The sequence below is a fragment of the Magallana gigas genome, chromosome 2, assembly GCF_963853765.1.
Source record: "Magallana gigas chromosome 2, xbMagGiga1.1, whole genome shotgun sequence".
NCBI classification, from domain to species: Eukaryota; Metazoa; Mollusca; class Bivalvia; order Ostreida; family Ostreidae; genus Magallana; species Magallana gigas.
The window spans coordinates 37,222,901-37,250,257 of NC_088854.1; the positions used below are offsets into that span (position 1 = coordinate 37,222,901).

Below are 27,357 nucleotides of genomic sequence, written 5' to 3' on the forward strand. Positions count from 1 at the left end.
CCAAATGGTTCTTGAGAAGAAGATTTTTGAAAATTTCTCAAAAATTTTCATTAATTCCTAATTATCTCCCCTTGTAAGAGGGCTTGGTCCTTAATTTTCACAACTTTGATTCCTCTTAGGTTAAGGATGCTTTGTGCAAAGTTTGGTTGAAATTGGCCCAGTGGTTCTTAAGAAGATGTTGAAAAAGTGAAAAGTTTACAGACGGACGGACGACAGACAAAATGTGATTAGAATAGCTCACTTGAACTTTCAGATCAGGTGAGCTAAAAACAAATGCTTCGTTAAAAAATTAGATTTGACACAGAAAAAAAATGACATTGGCAAGTACAGAATAACTTGCAGGGTAACATCACTGCATATAAAAAAGCATGTTTGATTATAAACTTACAACAGCTTTAAATGTTAGGCCTGCAAACCAGGTAATTTAGCACTGACTTTCAATCCAGTAACAATTTTTTTCTTTTCAAAATTATTAGCTACCTTTTAAGCGTTTTCCGATCCCGATCTTAACAAGAGGCCCATGGGCCACATCGCTCACCTGAGGAACAATAGGTATGATGAAATCAGCGTAATGGAGTCATGATACAAACTATCTGGACAATGTAGTATAATACATGTAGATCCTGTATAAATGAAAATCCATTTTCCCCCCTTATTTTTATTATCATTAGTCCCTTTTCTAACAGGGTGATTTTATAGTCATAACACATGTTGAGCATTGCAGTTTTCAAAAAGATCCCAAACAATTGTTTATGTATGGGATATAAACCTACATCAACATCTGAACCCCTTGTGAGGCCCAAGAATCATCAAGGGGCCAAAGTCTAAACAATTTTAAACAATCACCTGGCTGATTAGTTTCTGAGAAGAAGATTTTTAAAGATTTACTCTATATATTCCTATGTAAAAGTTTGACTACCCATTGTGGCCTCATCCTTCCCACCGGGGTCATGATTTTCACAACTTTGAATCTGCATTACCTGAGGATGATTCCACACAAGTTTCTGCTTTCCTGGCTGATTAGTTTCTGAGAAGAAGATTTTTAATGATTTACTCTATATATTCCTATGTAAAATTCGACCCCCCCTTTGTGGCCCCACCCTACCCCCAGGGATCATGATTTTCACAACTTTAAATCTACATTACCTGAGGATGATTCCACACAAGTTTTAGCTTTCCATACGTTTTAGTTTCTGAGAAGAAGATTTTTAAAGATTTACTCTATATATTCCTATGTAAAAGTTTGACCACCCATTGTGGCCTCATCCTACCCACCGGGGTCATGATTTTCACAACTTTGAATCTGCATTACCTGAGGATCCTTCCGCACAAGTTTCAGCTTTCCTGGCTGATTAGTTTCTGTGAAGAAGATTTTTAAAGATTTCCTCTATATATTCTTACATGTATGTAAAATTCAACCCCCATTGTGGCCCCACCCTACCCCCGGGGGTCATGATTTTCACAATTTTGAATCTACACTACCTGAGGATGCTTCCACACAAGTTTCAGCTTTCCTGGCTGATTAGTTTCCGAGAAGAAGACTTTTAAAGATTTACTCTATATATTCCTATGTAAAATTTCAACCCCCCATTGTGGCCCCACCCTACCCCCGGGGGTCATGATTTTCACAACTTTGAATCTACACTACCTGAGGATGCTTCCACACAAGTTTCAGCTTTTCTGGCTGATTAATTTCTGAGAAGAAGATTTTTAATGATTTACTCTATATATTCCTATGTAAAATTTCAACCCCTCATTGTGGCCCCACCCTACCCCCGGGGGTCATGATTTTCACAACTTTGAATCTACACTACCTAAGGATGCTTCCTCACAAGTTTCAGCTTTCCTGGCTGATTAGTTTCTGAGAAGAAGATTTTTAAAGATTTACTCTATATATTCCTATGTAAAAATTTGACCCCCCATTGTGGCCCCACCCTACCCCTGGGGGTCATGATTTTCACAATTTTAAATCTACACTACCTGAGGATCCTTCCACACAAGTTTCAGCTTTCCTGGCCAAATGGTTCTTGAGAAGAAGATTTTTGAAAATTTCTCAAAAATTCTCAATAATTCCTAATTAACTCCCCTTGAGAAAGGGCATGGTCCTTAATTTTCACAACTTTGAATCTCCTTTGCCTAAGGGTGCTCTGTGCCAAGTTTAGTTGAAATTGGCCCAGTAGTTCTTGAGAAGATGTCGAAAATGTGAAAAGTTTACGGACAGACAGACAGACAGACAGACAGACAGACGGACGACAGACAAAATGTGATCAGAAAGGCTCACTTGAGCTTTCAGCTCAGGTGAGCTAAAAACAGAAAATTATATTTGTAGCATTAACAAAACGTTTTGTATGTGTGGCCTAGTGGTAACGAGTGGTTCTTTTGGTTTTGTGGTCGCTGGATTGATTCACCCAGGTAGTAAATACATTTTTTTTAGGAATATAAGAAAGCATTTCATGTATCTAATCTGCTGGGTTTTGGAGAGTTTTTTTTTTTTTTCAAATCCTTTTGTATAATACTGAGTATGAGCACACACAATATAAACACTAGGTTTCTTCAATAACACTATACACTCTAGTTTAGTTTAGAATATCAATTAAACTTATAAACAATTAGTTTTCAATATACCTTCAATATATATTCAAGGTACTTTTCATTCAAACATGTCCGTAGGCAAAATAATGGGAACAGCATTTCAGTTTTTTACAAAGCACCTTGCGCCTAAACTATAACTTGTGCTCATTAAGTAAGCCCAGATTAGGACTGGTCTTGGGGACATAAAACTTAGATGAAGCTCACTATTAATCTCATATGCAGTCTCAATTTTCCACTCAAATTCCCTTTGGTAACTGACAAGACTACAATATTGAAGGGAAATTGATAATTTGCATCGGGAATGAGAAAACTAATTAGTCTCTCTTGCTTAGCAAGCAAAATTTATCAAGACATGTTCAAAACATTGGTAAACGCACAAGGGTTGACGGCTAAGGTGTTCCATAGTGATTGATTTTGGAAATACCAGTATAACTATGCACTGTTTAGTTCTTGGTATTGAAAAATACATCTACTTATAAATGGTAAAGGAAACACGTGTTCTTGTTTATTTCCGGTGTTTGAGAGTTATTTATAGTATGACAATTTTGATTGGATTATTGATGAGTATACAGGATTAAGTGTACTCGTGCGGAACAGGTAGTTTACCTGTGTCCAGGTATTAGGGAATTTGAAAGTCATTCGAGATATTGCTGCTTTACGTGCAACAGCCCCCCTCCCCTCCATTTACATTTACTGTATACATGAATCTAATGTTTGATTTTTAATATTGTAGAATGTTGATTATGAAAGCAGAAGATAGTAAATGTACTTGTTGTAAAAAATTGTCAATTAAAAATTAAGTCTGTTGCCCAGACGCAGGCGAACCAGTTCTTACATATGTGTTTGAGTTTTTAATTTGTAATTAAATGATTTATGTTCGTTTGAACTGTTGAATAAGAACATAAAATACTATCAACAATAACCAATCAAGGTAGCAATGAACTTTGTTATGAACAAATCAAGTTTTTTTTCATTGATAACAAAATTTAGTAAATTTTCTTCAGATGAATAGCAACACAAGACAAAAAACGCTTATGCTGCAAATTTGTGAATTTCCAGTGTGCGAAATTAACGGCAGACCAATAGACAAAATCTATAGAAAATATGCCCGGTCAGTATAGTAACTGGAATATTCGTAGACCAACTTGTCTATAGAATGAATGCAGTCTGTCATCTAGTCGACTAAACGTTTTTTACCGAATACCTTTTAAAAACACTGCGATAAGAAACAGAATGTAATTGCCATGTGTAATTAAAAAGTCAAAAACAATTCAAAGCACAAACTGATGTATTCACAAGGTGCTAGCCAGATAGTCGTTTTCAAATGTGTGACACCAGACTGCACACCTTGAATTCATGGCCGACATTCAGTTTCCCTTACGTTGTCTTAGATTCTGCGCTTTTGTTTCCTTTTGTATCCTGTTATCTACAGTATTCAAGGGAATAGATATTTGACTTATTTATTTTCCTTTACTTTATCTGAGTCTATTTGTTTGGTATTACAAAATAATCATTTCATGGCAATGTCACTGCTGTTGTGGGTATAGAGCCGGGCACCCTGTACCATGTCCTATAGTAAGAGTTCCTATTGTATTGTGAAGTACCCTGTTATTTCACCCTGAATAAAATTACAATACAAATAAAGAAAAAAATTTGTTGTTTTTGGTCTATAGGAAAACAGTCAGGTCTATAGATTTTGAAAATGTTGTAGACTGATTGTCTATGAGTGAATGCTCAATAAATCAGTTCTACAATAAAACCGTTTTAACAAGAGCTTGGACTTTCGGTGGAATGTTACTATAATCTATTATGCTGATCAAAACAAGCTTTCGAATATTGACCTCCTATCTTTTAATTCCATAAGCTCAGTTATATACATACACTGACAAAATCAGAAAGTTGTTGGGTGATATTAACGAAATGTACATCCCTGGATGAAGTCGGACAAGTGTCATTGTGTTCAATGTATTCATTTCTATTAGCCAATGACAGGACAGCTAGTTGACCATGAGACAGAGTAGACCCCGCTTTCATCAATTCGGAGTTTGTCACTTACTGCCGAAAGTCCAAGCTCTTGTTAAAATGGTTCTAATATTAAAATACTGGTCCAAAAGAAAGATACCTATATAGCAGGGCCAAATTATGGAGGAGAAGGGCCCAGTCATTTTGGTGGGTTTTTTTTCAAAGTTTCAGTACTGGACAAAAAAGAAATCTTGAAAACCACCAGGCTAAATTCTCTATGAATTTTTTGCAGAAAACTGTGCGTTAGGATTACACACGCAAATGGCTAAATAGAAGACAGATTCTCAGAATCACAGAACATGATAAAATAATTTGCTGCATTGAAAAAAAAACCTGAAGGCCAGGAAACATATTTACCACTACTGCAGTACTGATAGTCATGAAACACTGCATTTTTTTAAATGTAAATGACAGTAATGAAATAATCACTATACTTTGTCCCAAGATATCCTGGATTCACATTTTGCTTAATTACTCGATATTAACAATGCCTCAGGATTCAAATGATGTTCATCCAAAAGTATGAAAAATTTCCAAGATTTTTCAGTTGAAAGGCCCCGATTGCTTTTCATGTTTCAATACAAGGCTAAAAAATGTTATGTCTACGAAGATTTTGTATTGCAGTAAGCCTGGATAATAACGTTGAAAAATTGCGCGAGGTATCCGAGTGACTTCCAAATGGAGATAAGATGTAAACATTCCCCATTATAAATCTCCGTAAGAAACCTGTGATTTTTTTTCAAGTGAAAAATGATATAAAGTTATGATAATGAAAATAATATTAATGTGTCAATGAAGATATCTTGGAAGTTTTCCCTTTCATAGAATTTAATTGCACTTCTTTCACAGGTACAGGTGTATGTATATTTTTTATTAAAAATTGACTAAATGTGCTGCATTTATAAATATATTGGGACAGACTATAAGAAAAATAAAAACAAAAGAAAATTAACAAACAAGATATATGAAATGATGCCAGAGCTTGATTGACCCTTCAATTCAATCTCTCTCTCTCTCTCTCTCTCTCTCTCTCTCTCTCTCTCTCTCTCTCTCTCTCTCTCTCTCTCTCTTTTCTTCTCAGGTAAAGTGACCAGCAATTTAGGATTATATAGACTATATTCGTGATTGATGTATAATAAGTGGGCGCCTGTAAAGTGCGAAACGAAATCGAAACGAAACGAAACGAAACGAAATCAAACGAAACGAAACGAAACCAATCGAAACGAAACGAAATCAATCGAAACGAAACGAAATCAAACGAAACGAAACCAAAAATCGAAACGAAACGAAACGGAATTTAAACAAAACTAATATCAATTTTGACTACATAAAAGTGAAAATAAATTCATTGAAATAAATTTTTGAACCATAAAATATAACTACCTGTATGTTTCAGATTGGCGCTGTAAATTTTTAAGCCGATTATCCGAAATTTCACTTATTTACATAATTATATAATTTTTGCAAATTTCGGATAATCGGCTTAAAAATTTACAGCCCCAATCTGAAACATACCGGTAGTTATATTTTATGGTTCAAAAATTTATTTCAATGAATTTATTTTCACTTTTATGTAGTCAAAATTGATATTAGTTTTGTTTAAATTCCGTTTCGTTTCGTTTCGATTTTTGGTTTCGTTTCGTTTGATTTCGTTTCGTTTTAGTCTCGTTCAACCAGACGCTCGGCTGTCTCCGTAAATCTCGTCGGAGATTTACGGAGACAGCCGAGCGTCTGGTTGAACGAGACTAGTTTCGTTTCGATTGATTTCGTTTCGTTTCGATTGGTTTCGTTTCGTTTCGTTTGATTTCGTTTCGTTTCGTTTCGTTTCGATTTCGTTTCGCACTTTACAGGCGCCCATAATAAGTTGTTTTGCTCAATATGACATGAACCAACCACGAGTGACGACCCGGAATATTGGCGACTTCACTGCATTACAACAAGAATATAAACTGACCTGTTGAGGAAAACGAGACGTTAATTATTGACAAGTGAAATTCACCAACCTGTTACCACTCCGCGATTTCATTTTCACAATCTGCCGTCTCAGATATTGCATCGTTTGTTCTTTGGCTAGGCCTAGTCGCGTGTATCTAAATATAGAACAGTGCTCAACCGGATCTCCGCAAAAATCCCCATTTCCAAGGTAGCAGAAAAAACTAGGCCACACTGCAGTACACATTAATTTATTAAGGTCTTCCGTTTCCAACGGAAGACCTTTCTATTATTGTGCGGGAAAGATTATTTTTCTTTTTTCTTTTTTTCTTCCTAGACGCGAACTTTGAGGCTTCATATCTTGCTTATTTCTGAACGGTTTTTGCTCCAATTTTCAGGGCTAATGTACTTTACAAAACACTATCTTAAGCAATTCATAAAATTTAGAATTCCCTTTCCGTTAAAGAGTTATTCCCCTTTTAAAATTTTTTAGGGCCTTTTGTTTCCAGACAAAGGCTCCGAGACTATGATAGCAGGGAATGGGAATCCAACGAATTTGAATAACAGAGACATTGTAGTTGTGCACATCTGTTTTTGTTTTTAGATTACGTTTTTTATTTAGGAAAAGGTAGGGGGTCAAAAAACAGGATTCAAAAAAGTGCGAAAATTTAGACATATTTTCCTTTATATCTTTTAAACGAAAAATATTTTGTTAAGACATGTAGAATAAAAGTTGTGCAAAATATAGAGGGCTTTCATTTGACACCAATAAAAAAGGGCTGGCCCCTTAAATTAAGGGCCAATGGCCCCTAAAAAAGTTTGCTTAATAACTCAAAAACGGTTAGGATTTTGATATGGCTGTCGCTGGAAAAGTTGTTTGTTGGGATCTCATAAAGGTCGCTACAATGTTATTTTGTATGTGATTTGTGTAGTATGAGTGTAAAAAGCTTTACATGTTAACATGTACCTGTTTTCATTTGACAAGTTAACGAAAGTCTTTGCGCGTACAACTGGCATAAAGTCACCGCAGAAAGTATGCTGGTTTATACAAACGGCATTAATTCATAAGAATTGTTTTTTTTAGAATATACGTCCTTTTTTTTAGGAGTTTAAGTCATTGTTGTTAAGTTCTTATAATGCTCAACCCTTAAAAACGGGATTTGGAAAACAAATCATTGTTTTTCTTTTCTAGTAAACCACAAAATATGGAATTAAAAAAAATCTATGCATTACATTTTAGTTATTAACTCCATACATTTAAAATCTACCTTGAATCAGAGCTGGTGTGTACCATTACGTAAGCTCTCCCTCGCCCGCGGCCGAGAAAATCGGTCACCATGGTCGCGGCTGGACTACCTAGCGGTCAGGGGTTATCTAATACACGAGAGTTGCGTCTCTCATATATGATTTTATTTATCCGCAAACCCAAGAATGGTTTTCGTTTTGATTACACATGTTTTTTTATGGATTAAACGATTGGGTGTCAATTAAGAAATCGTTCAGTTAATTAATAAAAGCAATGTCATTCTCAATCTAAAGCAATAATAGATATAGGTAAATTGTGGGTTTTAAGTTTAAAATAAATAACTTCTATTTGATAGAGTAAGGTCATTATACTGCAATTTTCAAGGCTTACTGGGTTCTGAGCTGTGTGGGTCTGTGCGTTGTACCTTTACGTAATCTATCGTTTGTCCACGGCCGAGGATCTCAGCCACGGCTGCACTACATAGCGGTTATTTATACACAAGATTCGCACACCGAGACGCACACTTCCATGCATATGAACGTGTTTGAGTTAACATAGTCGTAAATACAAGAGCTGTTTTAATTTTATGTTATAAAAGTTTGTCCATTTTGTATTTATTTAATTAAATTTGAGTGTAAATGAATATTAATGAACGATATTAACCCAAATCGGAAACATCGTCAGACATAAATTAATGGTTGGTTTGTTTATATAAAATATTTTATAAACTGTACAAATAATGTTTTAAATCAACAACAACCCCCCCCCCCCCCCCCCCTAAATATTAAACATTTAAATGATGATCATCCATCGCCCATGGCTGAGGAGATCCGGCACGATTGGACAAGTGATCCGCGGTCGGTTCGTGATCTTGTACCTTATCACGCGTTCATGTTTCATATTTTGGCATTTTGCACGGACACAACTATATTTTATTATGTTTTCAACTATTATTTTGGTTTAAGATGAAAAGATAAATTTATTTTACTTGTGCAGTTGATTAAGCATTGGTGTATACGATAGCGTACAAGGTAGTTTAAAAATCAAATCAAATTATAATCAAAGTTCCATGTTACATGTTTGCGGTAGGTGCTAGCACGATAAAAGAATGTCCTGAGTTGAGGCATTCGATGATTATTTATTGTGACACGATGGCGGTGTTTTTCTTTGAAGTTTACCATTTTGTATTAGCAACACAGCACAAGGCTACTGGGGGCGGAGCTATTTGCTGTACTGTATTACCTGATAAACTGTGCGGTATTAGCCAATAAACCGTTCTGTATTAGCCAACTGTACTGTATCTTAATACAGAACGATCTAAATATAAATCAATGCAACAATAAATGCAACATATTTAATTCTTATGTCAATTTTAACAAAATCAATATGCAAATAATATTCAAAACTACTAAAATACACATAGCAAGAAAAGGAGTATGGGTCCTTCTCAATAAAAATTTCCCAAGAAAATTAGGACTTTTTTACATTCAGGAACACAACAATTAATTCCACTGACAGTTGTTAAGATCCAAACGAAAATAAAAACTGGTTATCCGGGCAAGACGTTTTTGCATCGTCATCTTCTGAATTATCCGAATTTACCGAAGATACGCCATTTTTCAAACACATTCAAGGCCCATTTTGTATTATATTTTGTATTTCGGTTTTCCTGACCTTCAATGAGATTTCTTCATTCCTTATCATTTTTACGACTGGTCCAAATCTAAAGGCAGTGTTTTCATAATATCCCCGTAATCAAAGTCAATTGAACAGCTGTCTGCAGTGCCCGCATTCGAATCTGCGCAAAAACGAAGAATTTGAAGCCCTTCAAATACCTGATGCTCTGCATCTATATTTTCGCATATCTGCGATAAGGTAATATCGTCTACCTCGTCCGTTTAGAAATCAAGAGAGCTTATGTCCATCTAGCATCTTACCCTAGCTGTGGTCAAATCTAAACTGATAGTCTCACGCGATCTGCGGATATTGCGCAATAATCATCTAACTCCAATACACTCATTTACCCGGGAATACCCCTTTTTTGTTTTTTCGATATAGGAAGAAGTGAAATTAACATGACACTGCTATTCAGTTAGAAGTCTCAGATGCTCAATCGTGTCACAAATCATTTAGAGAACTCGACAGTTTCTCTATGTTTGATACAAATTTGGGAGTGGACTCGTGCTACGCACTCGTCCACCCCAAATTTGTATCAAACATAGAGAACCTGTCTCGTTCTCTAAATAATACAAAGAATATTCACATGAGTTTTAAACAACTTTAGATTAGATTCTGTCGGTCACATATTAATCACTTCTGTAGTTTTTCTACATGTTCGTTTCATTATGGAAGCGAACTCATTGCTGCCCCCCCCCCCCCCCCGCCCCGCTGACAGGAGCTCGCGCTGTATTTTTTTTTGGGGGGGGGGGGCGAAACGATATCAAGATCTGTCGAAAATCATTTTTGGTGGCTTCTTCTTATGTGTAACATTTTGTTTCACTTTCCCAACCGTTTGTTTATTCGGTCAGTCTGTGTTAATTCAATCGCCACGTGCGACCGAGAATCTTGTGTCGCTTCAGCGCACACAGCTCAGAACATATATAGCCCCGGGTCATTAATTGTTATGTAATTGAGTAACAGTTGGAATGGTGCTTTTACTACATAAAATATAAATTAAAAAAATCATCCAGAAAAAATGTTACCGTAACTCAATAGTCAATACCAAAAATAAAAATCCGTATGATTACAAACTGAAATCGGTTTTTCAGTATTCGGCGGGATTTGATTTTTTCTTCTAACATTAGTATTTTTATTGGTTTCAGAGAATACGATGTAAAAATACAAACAGGAAATAAATCTGATATTATTTACATTGATAATGTTGAAAAATATTTAAAATTAAATTAGTCACATTCGTTAGAAAACAATGTTATACAAACATCCGATAATTTTTTTCCTATGTCGTATCATTCGCGTAAATAAATATGTTCTGTACATATCCATGTACCTCAGAAAAAATTCAAATGATTAAACAAAAAAGAAAGTTGTAATTACTATTTCGGATTTTTTTCAAAGTAATTTAACATTGTATTGAAAAGAACAAGAAATAAAAATGATTTAAATTTTTGACTCAATCTTCGTATATATTACCGGCGCTCCTTACATGTATAACGGCGTTCAGTGTATATAGATTATCATGATCTATTTGAATTAAGTTCCATTCGTAAAGATTCCCTTAATAATTTATTGCATGACTGTGTACATTGTAGGCAAATCCCTGTGCGTTAATTACGTCTTGTTTTCCGTTAACAGTGGTTTAAGTAATTAAAATAATTACTTGTAAAAATATCTATAATCGGGATTCCAAAGAACTTACTTCCCGCAATTCATAGAAATGATCAGTATGTTTTCTTTCTATGTTTACATTTAATTTTGTTCAAATAATTAATAAATTTTCTATCATTTAAATTGTGTGCTTCATCAGATACTGATTCCAATTACCTTGAAGTCATTAATTTTTCCATTGGCTATTGACAAAAAAAGAGACGCTTGACCATCCAATGAAAACAAATACACAGAGTTTGATTGACAGGTTCAGCCAGGTGCAGGTCTCACCCGATGTCCGAGGTTATGTGTGCTGCGAGTGGTCTCAATAAGAGTTATCGATGTAAATAAATTAAAAAAAGATACATGCTTATCAAAACATGCTCGTGTAAGTTAAAGTTGATTAAGGCTTGTTCCAACAGAAATCATGTTTTGCTAACTGTATTTAATATTTTTTATGTATAGCGAATTTTAATATTGTACAGTCATTTTACCGGTAACGAATCAGTATGCGGTTTCTCGTGCATGCAACTATTATTATCAAAATTCCAAATGTTTTAATTTTTTTGTTTAAATCGCGTTTCTTTGTCCTTCTAAACTGTATCAAACTTCCGAAAATATAAAGGATGAATTACGGAGACAGTAATTTCAACACCCCCTCCAGTTTCCTAGTTTCGAATTCGTTTCCCAGTATCGAATTAAGCGCCCTTTATCACTTCTGACCGAATATTTTAAGGCGAATTAATTTCAAAAATATTCTAGAGGTACATGTTAATGGACTTATAAATGAACAAGGAAAAACGATTGTGGGAATATGTCATTTAAACAAATTATATGATCGTTATTTTTATCATACCGTTTTCCGGTCAAATTGAAACTGGACTTGAACAGTTTTCATTTCCGTTACTTTATAATATTGAATTTTCATAAAAACACTTTATAATAGTAATTGATGATAAGTAGTTGCCATTTTCCTTTGTTTTCCCCGTATATCTATCAATTTTTGCAGCCAAATAATACTGCTGTCGCAATGAACCGTAACTAGGAAAACTACACGTGGTTCTATTTGAAGTCGTAATTTCATTCAAAGCTCCATTATTATTTGATATGATGTATTATCTTTTTAAATGAATTATATTTACTAATTATTCACTAAATAGGGATCAATAACAAACTTATTTTCATAGTTAGGCTTAATTGTTTTCACACTTTCGTTTTTTCTGCTTTTAACATCCGGTAGCTCCTATCTGGGGCACATTTTTAATTTGTAAACAATTCGGTAAATAATCGTGCAAATGGCAAACAACTTCACGTACTGATATAATATTTATTTCTGTGTTATAATCACCTAGCTAGAATTTTTTAAAACCTCAACTTTGTCTTCCAGCAATAATTTTTCTAAAAATTATTCGATACTGGCAAATATTCGTTACCGGTAAAACTGTACCAGTACTGAAACATCGTATAAAAACGTTATATATACATGTACTCTGTAACTAGTCGTCTTTTAATACATATACCTTTCTTTTGTTTGTTAAAAATAAATTCAATTTTGTTAAAAGATAAGTATATCATTTCTTCTAGATTTTTTTTTTTCATGAAAATACCTACAAGAGAGTTTTGCCAATCACAAACAGTTTAAAGTACATGTAATGTAAAACACGGGCTCCATTTTGAAACAAATTGTCAGAGAGTTCCGAATGAAATCTGATAAACGTTTCACATGGTTCTCGCACACTTTGCTCGAAATGATTTTAACGCATTGTCCGAAATTCTGCACGCTTTGTCCGAAACGCTAAACGGTTTACACGAAACGCTTCACGATTCACACGAAACGCTAAACGGTTAATACGAAACGTTTTTCGCACGTAAGTCGCACGCTTTTTTGTTGTTGTATAGTAGTACGTTTCAGGGTCTGTAAATTTTATCAGCACGCAACAATTCTAAATTGCACATTGTCTTCAAAAATTTACAAATATTTAAATAAAGAAGTTATCTTAGAGAAAAGGTTACGTGTTTTGTAAACGGGTTCGGTTTTAAAAAAAACCCACAATTCCTGACATGACACATGAGTACATACTGTTTATTACAATGCTTGCTACCCTCTGAAAATTTAACTCGCCATTAAATATCTAATTTTTTAAATAATGTTTGTTACGATTACATAAACTGTGTGCGACAAATAGTTTTCCTAAAACATTTTCTTATTTTCTTTTTCAAAACACGTTTTATATGCAGGCTTTCAATCACAACACGTTTTTATAACAAAAGCAGAACTGAAAGTTTTGTAATTATAATCGTTTGACACCATATCACATATATTTTCAACTCGCAGCAACAACGGAAGACCTACTCGTGGCTTTGCCACGAGCTCTGCTCTAGTTTTATCTTACTATTTCTCATTTTTATTCCAAATTGGAGATACTGCACAGATTTTTAAAATAAAGAGGAAGATAGTCACACCCATGAAAACAACAAAGAACAAATGCAGCAATTAACCTGCCACATATGTGACGTTTTCCTGGCCTTTTTAACGATTTTGATATTTTTCCTGGCATGTAAAATATCAAAATCGTTAAAAAGGTCAGGAAAACGTCACATATTTCGGACTACACCCGGAAAAGCAACAAAGAATAAAGCAGTAAAAGAACCAGCTTTCGCAAACTATTAATATTTATTTATTTATTTATTTAATTATTAGGGCTTTTTAGACAGTACATACTGTAGTACACATTAAATTTATTTTATCTTACTATTTCTCATTTTTATTCCATATTGGAGATACCTGCACAGATTTTTAAAATAAAGAGGAAGAAAGTCACACCTATAAAGAAAACAACAAGGAACAAATGCAGCAATTAACTGGCCACAAAAGTAACACCAGAAAAAGCAACAAAGATCAAAGCAGTAAAAGAACCAGCTTTCGCAAACTATTAATATTTATTTATTTATTTATTTATTTATTTGTTAGGGCTTTTTAGACAGCATATTTTTTTAAAAACATAAGTGAGGGAAAAATCAAGGTCATCAGTAATACCTTTCAAAGACACCGCAGTGAAATATTTTATAGGGTTGATTCAGCCACGTAGCATCGTTTTTGAAAGTGGGGGGGGGGGGCAGACTCATCCAAAATATCTTGACAAGCAAAAAAAAAAAAAAGGCAACTTCCCAAAATCATGAATATCCTATCCTAGGGGGGAGGGGGGTTAACGTAGTACACCTATAACTTTGATAAGCTGCGCCACCCCCACCCCCACACCCCCCCCCCCCCCCATGCTACATGCCTGTGATACCGTCTAATGTATTAGATCCACAATCAAGCCAAATTCAGGGAAAACGTCAAGATTCTCATGCCCAAAATAGATTTAGGAAGACTGACCGGGAGTTGGACAAGCCTAGGTGCTGAGATTCACAAAATTAAATGATAAGTGAGGAAAGTGTTATGAACTTGCAAACTAGCTGAGCGGTGAGATTTCGTTCTCTTAGCGGAGAGAGCTGACGAAGGCGAGGTTAAATAATAAAAAAAATTGTTCAAGGAAATTGAAAGCATTTAAAGAGCAAGAGTCAAACTCAGAAAAAAGTTCAAGATAATGGAAACCAGTTCTGTTCAGAAAAAAAATATTTAAGAAAATTGATACAGTCTGGATCGGGAACGTCAGTCAAACTAAAATCTCAAGAATGAAAAAAAAAGGGGGGGATCAAATTACATTTGAAGCAGAACAGTTATTGACGGCGTGTACTTTTGCCTTTTTTGATTTTTCAGATAGTACAAATGTCAGGGAATTTCTAAATTCTTGAATTTATGGAGCCTCTTACTCGCATGTTTCCATCACCCATGGATATTAAAGTTTTTCTATTTATATTTACATGTGTTATGCAACAAATATATTGAACTGAATTTTTTTATGTACTGTGATGTTTATTATTTACAGGTTCAATACCTTTTGCATCCTTGAAGCGCAACATGTGATACTCAAAGAAGCAAACAACCTCGAAGGAAATTCTGACGTTGTTAAATATTCTTATAGTGGTTGACCATGACAAAAAATAGATATGTCAGAGGTTGGGACAGAGCTTAGCACGTAATCAAAATGATTGAAAATCCTACATGTGCTCTCAGTAGTGCTTTTGACCAATAGATTCTATGAATGGTAAAACTAAATACTAATTACGACATAAGCTTAATTACACCACCTCTTCAAAAAGTGTGTCATGTTCCTCAAAATCAAGAATAGGTTGTGGTTAAAAACATATGCTTTTCATTATCTGCTTGCACGGGGAATAAACCCACGACTGATTCATTAGTAAATAGTTCTTCAAATTTATGTGACACATAGTGTAGAGCCAAATGTTCGGGTTATCTGATCTAATTCAGCTTAGACTTGATTAGCGTACCACATGGTAAAACAATAAAAAGAATATTGCAGATTTTAAAACAAAATCCCAAAGTTTTACCACAAATTAAAAACTTGTATAAAGTCTTAATAAAGTTCTTTGAATTTGCCGAATAAAATTGCTCATTCAAAAATTCCGGTATCATAAAATTAAATAATATTGGTTTATTTGAGAAATTTATAAAATCTTTAAATTTTGTTCCTGTCTTTACAAAGCTACATGTACAGTTACATGTACATTTTTGTCAAATTTAACCAGTAATTATAAATAATAATTTGCATGTTGTTGAAAAACAAAAATATTAACTGCATTCTAATGATTCATTTTATCAGAAATTGACATCAGTACTAATACTTGTTCAAAGAGTTGCAATTTCATTAATTAAATTAAACGAGGTTACCTGCTTTATATGTATACTTATTGAAATAAAAAATAAAACATTTTTATTTAATTTAGTATAGAAAATTCTTTGCTTAAATGTACATACCTAATAATCACAAACATTTTGTTTTAAAACTGATAACAATGACCTTAATTAAATATTCTCTCTCTCTCTCTCTCTCTCTCTCTCTCTCTCTCTCTCTCTCTCTCTCTCTCTCTCTCTTACACACACACACACACACACACTCACCTATTATTGAGTCGACGTCTTTTTCGGAACACCCTGGCTTGTCTTTTTCCCGGTAAATAAATTCCATCGCCTCCTCTCTTGCAGTAGCAAATGGAATCACCTAATTCAAAAAAAAAAAAAAAATAGAAGAGAAAGTGTCACCTGAATAATTATTAATGAATAACATCTTTATAATTAAAAAGAAATTATAAAGAAAATCAGATCAATGGTTTGATTATACTTACATCTTGTTGAGCTCTCCTTCTGCTTATTGCCATCTGAAACATAAAAGAGGATATCTATAGATAGATAGATAGATAGATAGATAGATAGATAGATTGACCGTATTACCTTTTTGAAGTCCTCGAGTGAATGTAACACTGAAATATCCAATGAAAGAAAACAAAATCCCTTCTACAATCACTTTCACAAAACAAGCAAACAAAATATAATAATAAAAGAGCATACAATTGAAGCTAAACTAAAAACTTGCAATACACAGCTAGATAAAAGGTATATGGTTGCAAAAATATATATAAAAAAGCTTTTCTATAAGATAATTTGCGAAATAGAGATTATAAAAATCTTCCAGAAAAATGGCGTCCTTGTGGAGTTTTTTCTAAATCAGAAAAGGACTCATCTAGAAAGAAAATTGCGCATGTGCATTCTGGACGCTGGTTTTTACGGGGAAACTAAAACAAAAAACAAAAATTCAACACTGTGACAATATATATCGTATAAAAGTATTTTTAAAACTCTAAATATCGAAGTTTTACAATAATTAACTATCGAGGGAAATTAATATATAAATAAGCATCCGCTTAATATAAAAAAAAAACATTCCCCCTTGATAACCCCTAAGACCCTCTTCTCCTGATATACAGGATTCGTCATTAAAATTCTGGCTAGTGCTGACAAAAAAAATTAAAGGGAGTTCCTCCAGATTCTTGTAAACTGTTGCAGCTAAATAAGACAGAATCATAGTTTCTAACTTCTGTGTTGAAGCAATTTATTTTGCAAATCTTATGAAACTAATTCATATATCGTCTGAAAATGTTTGAATTAGATTTCTCCCATGTTCCATACAAATCTAATCCTAACTGTAGCAGTAAATTAGACAACAACTAATGGTTTCTTCCATCATTCCTTATATTTAATCTTAATGAGCGCAGTATGTAATTAGAAGTCATGAATATGATTATTTATGACTTGCATTGTACAAAACTATAGTACCACACCTATAGTGTGAAAACTTAAATCGCAATCAAATCCCTATAAGCTGTGCAATTCATTTTTTATGCATTGTAAACTTAATCACAAAGTACCCGTTCTTGTGAATTATTATTGATTTACAGATGTAGGTGTAAACAGCTGGACAAAGTTATAAATTAATAAAATCTTAACAAGCAATTAATTTATCGTATATAAAGATTTAAATCTATTGATTGTACCAGAAATGCAATGTTTAAAGTAAAATTTAAATAAGAGTTTTTAACTGCATGTATTTTTAAATATTAACATTGCTTAAATTACATTTTAATTGATAGAAAAAACATTGATCAGAATGATTAAGATAATTTTTAAATTTAAACATATCGATTTAACATTTAAATTAATTGGTATCAGACATAGCCTATGTAAACCTTCCCCATATACAAAGTAAAGTAATTAAAAAAAAGAAAAATCACAAAAAGGAGAAACCATAAACTCTAATTTTGATTTTTGTGCACTTCATTCATTTTGTGCACTTTATTCATCTCCAGCGATTACAAAAAGAAAAAAAAAAGATTAAAATGATTAAGTCTCGTTCATTGGCTTTTATCCTTTAGCTTCACTGAGTGTATATTGAGGTCATGCGTCTTATCAGCTTGCATATTGTTGTTATTGATGGATAGAATGATGCATAAGAGATAGTTATTATTTAAGCCATGAGTCCTTTAAGAACTTTTTCTTATCATAAATAAAACGATTTTATTGCATAACAACTTTAGTGTAATAGATTAAATAAAGTAATTTTTACTGATTAAAAAAATGATACATGTATGTACACGATGTAGAAGTACAATGTTTGATGTGAAGAGTATATTGAATTTTAAGTGAAACCTTCACTTCAATTTGAACAATGTCCAGTTATGATAACAGTTAGATTTTAAGAACTCCTAATGATTAGGATCCAAAAAAGTAAGAGGTTAAATTAATGTTGTAGTGAAAGTTAATTTAAACAACAGGATTGTAACAACAGGATATAAAAACCGGAAATACTTTTATGTGACGAAAATGTTAATCTCCTGTTACAACTTTTTTTGATATCTTCTTAACTAAAATTTCCGTCAAATTAAACAATTCTTACAATATATATGTAAATACAACTTTAAACTTTTGTTTCGTTTTGGACTTTTAATGCTGCTAAACATGACCCGATGATCATCCATGTAATGAAGTACAGAGGAAATATAAAAGAAAAAATAACAGCTCAATCACCATTGCAATGTCGAAGAAATGTCGATCAGAACACGTACAGATTCGTACAAATGTTGAAATCTTTTAAACTCGTTGCATGTCGGGCGCAAGTTCAGCAGAGATCGTATAAATGTCTTCGGAACTCGCAACGCAACTCGTAATATGTCCAACTACTTTTTCACACGATGAATAGCGCTGACACAATACTGACACTGTTTGAAATTGGCAAGCACTGGCGACATACAGAGGCATTTATTCGACAGGTTCTAGTCTGAACTGGCCATAACTCGTAGCTCCAAATCGTGACAGTGTGACCTGGGCCCCGTTTAAAGCTGATATGAAATCATAAATACGCATTATTTATTATTTCCCTTTATTCTCCGACTACCGCCATATTAGTTGTCGATTTCTACTGTTCTGCTCATCGCTACACCCCTCCCCTCCCCCCTCCCATATATATATAAGACCGATAGCACTATTCATGCTTCACCGCATTCAGGTATTTCATACACCCGAACACGTTACATTGGACGAAAAGACGCGTTTTGAACAAAAATAATATATTTACATCTACCGAGTATGATTCCCTCTATTTCTTAAGGAAACTTAAGGGGGATGTGCGGCCATCTTTTACATTTGAGAAGAAAAATGTAAACATTTCTTGAACTGGCTTGTTTCTGTCCAAATCTTACTAAAAGTGTTGTCAAAAGATACAATATCAATAAATATGACCTTTAACATTTGTTTTGTATGCAAAGTACGCATACGAGTACAGAACAATGCATTTTTAAATCACTTTGAATTGCGCAGCTACAGACTTAAATTCAAGATTAAAAAATATGAAAAAATATGAAAGGAGGTCATTAGTGTCTACTCTACAGCCATTTGTTGAGAAAAAGGTCAAAGCTTGCTTATTTAAGTTGTAACTTTGTCTCAAAGAGGGTACCCCGTTCTTAAAATGAGTTTCAAAAACCATCAATTTGCACGAGATATTTTTGTCTGTGTCTGTGGAGGTACATTAGAGTTATATTTTCATTGAAAAATATATGTATATTTTTTCTTTAAGGCAATTAATATTTTGGACCCCTACCCCACTTCTAAAAAGAATTTAATTTAATTTATACACATAGAACTAAAACAAAATACTAGGACCTGGTATAGAGATGTTTGTCACATTCAGTCAAGATTGTTTTGAATTGACATTAATTTTATTTTTATCGATGAAAATACATGTATAATGTCGACTGATAAAAATAGGGTACCCTATTTTGAGGCAAAATTTCAACATTTATGTGCAAAATTCAATCTTTTTCTCAACAAATGGTTGTAGAGAGAACACCAATGAACCCCATTCGTATTTTTTCAGATTTTTTAATTTCTTCAAAATAAGTCTGTAGCTGCGCAGTTCGACAGCTGTTTTAAGTGATTAAAAAGGCATTGTCCTGTTCTTGTATGCATAATTTGCATACAAAACAACATGTAGAATCTCATATTTATTGCTTTTATATCTGTTGGCAACAGGTTTGGTCAGTTTCGGGCTGAAACAAGCCAGTTCAAGAAATGTTTACATTCTTATGCTCAAATGTAAAAGATGGCCGCACATCCCCTTAAGTTAATTCATAGATTTATAGAAACTGCAGAACTGGAATCTACACGCCCTCAGGATTGGTTGAAACCTAGAGCGACCTAAGAAAAATCACCGACTGCACGAAATAATCACGATGATGTCAAACCCAAATTCACATAGGAGACGATTTGGCTGTTATTTTTAGCTAACGTGCTGATGTACATTTACAGTTATTTAGTTAATATTACTTACTTTTTACAATCAATTATTAATTTGTTAAAAGAAAGATGTAAATATAAACAATAACATGGTTTCTTTGGTGATTCATGCGGGTTATAAAGGTATCGATCATTGCAGAAAAAATGCATAACCCGCTAACGCGGAAGTCCGTGCATCCTGAATGCCTCGAGCGGAAAGCAACCATAATGTAACATTTCATTGTTCAAATAGAAAAGTAAAATGTGTAAATAGAGTGTAAATAATGTAGCGTCTATGTACATGTACTGAAATTTTGTAGAATATTTTACATACACGAGTTGATGAAAATTACGTAATTAACCCGTATATTCCTTGAAAACGGTATTTTGGAATTTTAGAGAGAGTGCATTGATCTGAGCATTTATTTGTTTTGTTTTGGGTTTTTTTGTTTTTTTTTTTTGCTACATGTACATTAATTTTATCCATCCATTTTTAATATTATTTTGATACGACCACATGAACCAATTGATAATATATATATAGAATTAACAATATGATATGATTTCAAGTAATTTTGAATGTACCTTAAAATAAGTCAACGCTAAGAATGTTTTGTGAAACAGCTTTGGCAATCTTAGGAACTTCCTAAGTTATAACTTAAGCATATCTTAAGTTCTATCTTAAGCTTAAGTCACAACTGGTCGTACGTGTTTGGTGACTGTGCGTGTGCTACGGGTTTTGCCTGTCGTGGCTCCCGTGGCTGACCGCACCGTTAAAAATCGTACTGAAGTGATTGCGAGTGTAACGCAAGACAAACAGACGTTTGACGTGCCAGTCGTTGGTGTCAGGTACAATTTTCTTTAAAGACGGGTTGCCACTCGCAACGGGCGATGCCCGCTGCACGGAAAATTTTTAGTTTTCACGTTAAATTTAAAAAAAAAATATCTACTGTAAGGACAATTCGCACGAACCACGAGCATTTGGTGTACGAATGACGTAAGTGTGACGTACGTTTACTGTGCGTTCAATTTATATGTTTATGGTGAGCACATAAAACTTGCAGTCAACGTGCGTATAACGGAAGTGACAAATGAGATCTGCTTACGTCATTCAGGCAATTCCAATCGTACGACATCTTACGGGTTCTTTTAATGAAGCACAAGTGCAGCGTACGTTTTAAGATCTCGCAAGGAAACCGTGGTGATGTTGTGCATGTCCAACAACCAACGTGCGTGATTACGGGAAGCGTACGTCCTTCTGAAATCCTAAGATGCACTTGCATGTCTCGCAAAATTTTCATTAAAATCAGCCCGTAGACCACTCGTAGAAGCACCTGCGACCATTTGTGACTAAAACCTCTGTCACAACTGGCCGTACGTGTTTGGTGATCGTGCGTGTGCTGCGGATTTTGCCAGTTTTGACTCCTGTGGCTGATCGTAGCGTTGAAAATTGTGTTGAAGTGATTGAGTGCAACGAAAGACATATGGAAGTTTGACGTGCCAGTCGTACGTGTTGCGTATTAATTTGTGTGGAGACGGGTTGCCATTCGCAACTTGCGATGCCCGTAGAAACCGTACTTGCGTATTACGATTTTCGTGAAACAGACGTAGGTTTGCCTTGCGAACGGCTGTAATAAAATCCGTGTCGTAATGTCACCTGAAAGTCAATCGTACCGACGTTTGTCTGTGACTCACGACAACTGCACGGACAGTTATTAGTTTTCACATGAAATGGAGAATATTTTTTCTTTGAATATGTACTGAAATATATCTACTGTAAGCAAGCAAATATACTCTCCCAAAAAAGAAACACAACATGTAATATCATTTTTGCAAAAGAAATTTTTGTATATAAAATAAATTTCTTTTTTTGGGAGAGTATATTATAACGTCGACGTCAAAAGAACTCGTATAGAAAAAGAAGAATGTTATTCTGTAATATTCCGTTATTGCTGCTTTGGTGATTAAACAAGCTAAACTGGACAACAAAAATGAAGAATGTTTTGAAAAAAATAATTCATCTTTCGAATGTAATGCCATTAAATATTGAAATCTTTTCTGAAATCTAGAAAAAAGTCTGGTTAAGTACTCTGTTTACAAAGAAAAATTACCATACTCACAAAAACAACCACATTCCTTAGTTGGATTTGTTAGTTATTTGTGTAGTTGGTTTTAGTTAAAAATATCGTTCAAAGCGTGAATATCATTTTTCTTCTAACTCCGAAAATGTATATGATTATATACTACCACGCTTGCAAGTCAAAGTGATCGGAAAATCATTTGCCTTTACTATACAATGAACTTCAAAATCTAGTTCCTTCTTGTCCTGTTTTTCTTCTTTGCTTTTCATCTTTCTGTCAAAAAGAACTTATTTGTTTTCTTATGGGTGATTTTTTTCACAATCATTTTTTTAATAAAAATCTTTTTATTGACGATTCGCACGACCACGATCAATTGGTGTACACTTAACGTAAGTATGACGTGCGTTTTCTGTGCGTTCAATTTATATGTTGATGGTGATCACAAGCGACTTGCAGTCAGCCTCCGTGTAAGACAAGGGACAAGTGAGATCTTCTTACCTCATTCATGCAAATCGAATTGTACGATTATCTTACGGGTTCCTTGAGTGAAGCGCAAGTGCAGCGTACGTTTTCAGATCGTTGTGATTGTTGTGCATAACCAACAGCCACGGTGCGTGCTTACGGGACGAGTGCGTCCTTCCAAAACCGTAAGTTTCACTTGCTTGTCTCGCAAGATTTTCCTTAAAATTCGCTCGTAGACCACCTGTAGAAGCACGTACGACCAGTTGTAACTAAGGCTTAAGGCTTTAGGAAACATCTTACGAATTTTTTGTGAAACGGACTCCGGGGTTTTAATACCCAGTACGCTTAAAATGTACGGTATTGTACTCCCAAGATCTTTCGATGCAGATACAAAACTGACCACCACAATTCAGGGTCCAGGGGATGTAGCAGAAACCCTTGCAAATACCGTGGACATGTACTGTTGCAGAAATTCTTACATAAATTAAATGTGCCGTCATAAAAATAAACGAAATAGACGCTAAAACAGCTTTAAATCTATTTCTATTGTGACCTTCACAGAATAGTTTTGTTGGTATGTTCTAAAATTGTTTTTATTTGTTTCAATGTGGAACTCTTGGTCAAAGAGATTATTATAGTAAGTTTTGTAATCTTTGGGTTTACCCTTTTCATGTAACAGGATATACTTTCAAGATGTACATGCACTGACAGTATTCAAGTGGCACAAAAGATTTTCAGACGTATGGGAGAATGTAATGGATGATGTGCGGGAGGGAAGACATCATTTCGAAACTGTGGAGCCGTGGAAAAAATGAAGTTCGTGACATTATTGACGGTGATCAGCGACTAACAGTGCGAGGAGTAACAGAAAAATGTGGAGTTTCAAAGACTACGTTACATGACATTTTATTTCACGATTAAAATAAGAGTCGTGTCTGTACACGACTTTTGACAATAAAATCAAAAGTAATTGATGCCCTGGAGCACGGTTTACAAAGTGTACTTAGGACTAAGTTCTATCTTAGGAAAGAACTTTTTCTTAAGTTCATTACCTATCCGTTTCACTATTCCAGTCATATCTTATGAATTTCCTAAGTTATGTATTAACTTTAAGACAGAAACAAAATAAAATACGTTTGTTTTAAAGATACTTGCACAGTCGTTTCATATCTCGCGTCTTTTTACAGCTAGAACCAGCTCCTTTTTCAACACTTCTTGTTGGCTTTTTCATCTGTGTAAAACACATTCTGGAATAATGTCCAATTCGGTGACATCGGTAGCAACTCTGGTTGAACGCGAAATACAAACCGTTGGGATGCACGTTTCCGCATTTTCCGCACACTGGACGCTGACTTGAAGGAAAGCTGAACTTTTTCTCTCTCCACTGCGGTCGGAGAGAATATTGCATGTTGAATCTAGTTTAAATCGTCTTCCTCATCTGTCAACTCTGAATCTGGGGAAACTCGTTTAACTGTTGTAGAGGTCTGCTACAAAATATATGTAGCAGTCCCGGGTGTCGTTACCCTTAGGGTTCTCCAACCAAATATTACGTGGCGCTTTCTCCCGTACGGAACTAATACTGGGCCAAACCTTAGCTTATTCTCTTGTTGTTGGACCCAGCCTCAGTAAACCTCCAACAAGCCAACACGCGTTTTAGTTTTCAGACTTTTATCTAGAATTTACATGGAATATTCTGTTACGTGAGTTTGGTATGCATCAGCACCGAAGGTCTGATTCCAACTGACGATAGTTTACAATTCAAAATCATTTATAGTTAACAATGGAATAACACAATGAAGGATTAACATAATAAGTACAGATGTAAGGAAATCAATTATCAAACAGCTATTGAGTAACTCATGACATTTTATCAGCATGTACATAAAGGAAAATAATAAGATGAAAGTTGAAGTGTCAATAAACATAAAGTCAATTAAAAGATAAACTGTCCATCTCTGACTGTGCCTTAGGTGGGATTAAGGCTGCGCGGAATTTAAAACGTTTTTAAAACAGTTGTTGAAATAGAGGAACAGTTTTTGTTGCAATTAACAAAAAGTCCGAAAAAGTTAATTTACACAATAATTAAAAATAGTCCGAATGATTGAATTTCACACCGTGACATATATCCAAGTTTTGCTTGTGTAAACAATCGAGTTCACACATCGAAACTTTATCATTTCATATACATAGTTACATTTTTGAGATTTGAAACAATCGCTATACTTCATATTCATAGTTACACCAACATTGCCCGTTTGAATAGGCTGAAGCCATAAGGTACTTAGATGAAACACATTCAAAGAGTGTTGACCCTTCCGTGTTTCCCTTAGCTATCACACGGATTTAGCGATCCCGAATGCGACGCATTCAGAATATTAAAATATGCACCGCTCATTTGAACCATGTATGGTAAATATCCTATATTATGCCATTGCAGGACACATATTCTTAAAGCTTTATTCATGTCGTCAAAATCATTTACGACCACCAGCATCCAAAATCGTCATGTAATATGTACAGTAGCAACCAAGGTTTGCAAATACATGTACCGGTACATCACATATGCATATAGTTTAAAACTTAACGGGTGATAAACATATAGTCACTTTCCAAACATAAAAAAAGATTCCAAAGCTAATTACACAAGTGGTTATATGAAAAATGCTTCCATTTAAACATAAATGAGTTCATAATTTTAACTTTCTTTAGATTTTTCTAGCAGGTTAAAAAGTAGGTTCCTGTTCAGAGATTTACTATTTTGTAACATTTTCCCTACAGAAATAATTTTATTAAATATACGCATAGTGGTGCTGAAAACACTATGCACGAAAATGTAAGGCATTTCCCTATAATAATGTATAATTATATAAACAATTGTTTTTAAACTGATCAATTTAAAAAACCCAATGATTCTTGTTGAATAGTTTAATTATTTTTCGATGTTGTGAAATAATATTCACAGATAACACGGCACATTGACGAAAGATTTCGGAAATGTAATCCAGAAGAATATTGACCCGTGGAATAATGAAAGGCCCGCATCGGGGAAATGTGATCATGAAACCGATTTTAAATTCAACAGCTAGCAAACACAAATTAATGAATTATATCTTCAATAGAAAAATATACGGTTAATTTATATTTCAGGCACGTAGCATCGTTTTTAAAGTAGGGGCAGACTCATCCAAAATATCATGACAAGCAAAAACAAAGGCAACTTCCCTAAATCATGAAAATCCTTATTCGTGAGAGTGGGGGCAGGAGGTAGGAGGGTAGCAGCGTATAACATAAATTTCTCTTTTTCTTCAATTTTTCACATGGTCTCAAAAAGTGGGGGCCAAGTCCTTGATAATTCAATTTTTGTATGTAAACTTAAGATAAAGTGTAGGGGGGACCATGTTTTTACGTGCCTGTATTTGTCCTTTAGATTAATAATGTGTTTTAAACATCTTTAGTTAAAAAAAATAAATAAACCGTCTCTCAAAAACATGAAACAATTTAAAATTAGGTCTCGAATTATCATATTAACCGTTCACATACTAGTATGTACATGTAACTATATTAAATACAGGCCTAGTGATCTTTTAGCGTATATTACATATAATAGGTATGTTTTGTGAATTTCACATATGAAATAATGTCTTAAATAAGAACAATATTGTTTATTGGCGAACATGGTTAAACGAAATACATGTACTGTTTAGTCCAGAAATACCTTTTTCATATATTTGCTATAGGGGTGTGAATCCAAATATTACAATACATCATTTTGTTTAATTTTGTATTTAATTGAAGTTGTCAAATTGTAAATTGTAAATCTTCCTGGTGGATGTAAATTCACAATTTACAGTATAATATATATCTTATATATAAAACTGTAATTTTCATATATTTTATTTACATCCTCCTAGTAAATTTACAGCAAAATTTACAGGGAGGGAATTTCAATATCGCCTAATTAACACGCCCACGAAAAAGTGTCTGAAAATTAATCTCAAGTAGATTTATTCAAATCGCGTAGAGCAAGTTCCATGCAGTTCAAAGACAATTCAAAGCTTTGTAGTTGGATTCAATTTTCAAAAAGGTTATTTTTAACGGGTAAAGATCAAGAGGTTAGAAAGAAAAAATAAACTATTGAAAAATGACCCCGGGTATGAATTCAACGACTTTAAGTCTCAATTTTCAACATTAAAAAAAAGCACCCGGATCAATATTCAACGTTGAAATATGACCCCGGGTCAATTTTTAACCCGGGCCAATTTTCTCTCTTACACCGACAGAGGAGGGGGTCTTTTAACTCAAGTGCAGAGGTGGATACACCTGTAGTAAAGTGGGACACTTTTTATAAATGGAAAATTAAACGTCTTTTTAAGAAAATGATAACAATACAGATAAGAATTTTAAAATATTTTTTAGTTACTATTTAACATATGTAAGTATTTTGAATAAAGATACTACATTTCTATTGA

At 34.0% G+C, this 27,357-nt stretch overlaps 1 protein-coding gene across 1 annotated transcript in view; it reads right to left on the reverse strand.

The window, feature by feature from the left end:
- Positions 1-16,749, reverse strand: part of LOC105338295 (uncharacterized) — a 60,711-nt gene extending 43,962 nt beyond the window's left edge. Inside the window, exons 1-3 of the mRNA XM_034447474.2 lie at positions 16,473-16,749; positions 16,367-16,399; positions 16,143-16,242 (exon numbers count right to left, since the gene is read on the reverse strand). Coding sequence (XP_034303365.1) covers positions 16,143-16,242; positions 16,367-16,399; positions 16,473-16,587 — 248 coding nt within the window. The 5' untranslated portion in view covers positions 16,588-16,749. The remainder of the gene's footprint in view (positions 1-16,142; positions 16,243-16,366; positions 16,400-16,472) is intronic.
- Between the last annotated feature and the right edge of the window lie 10,608 nt (positions 16,750-27,357).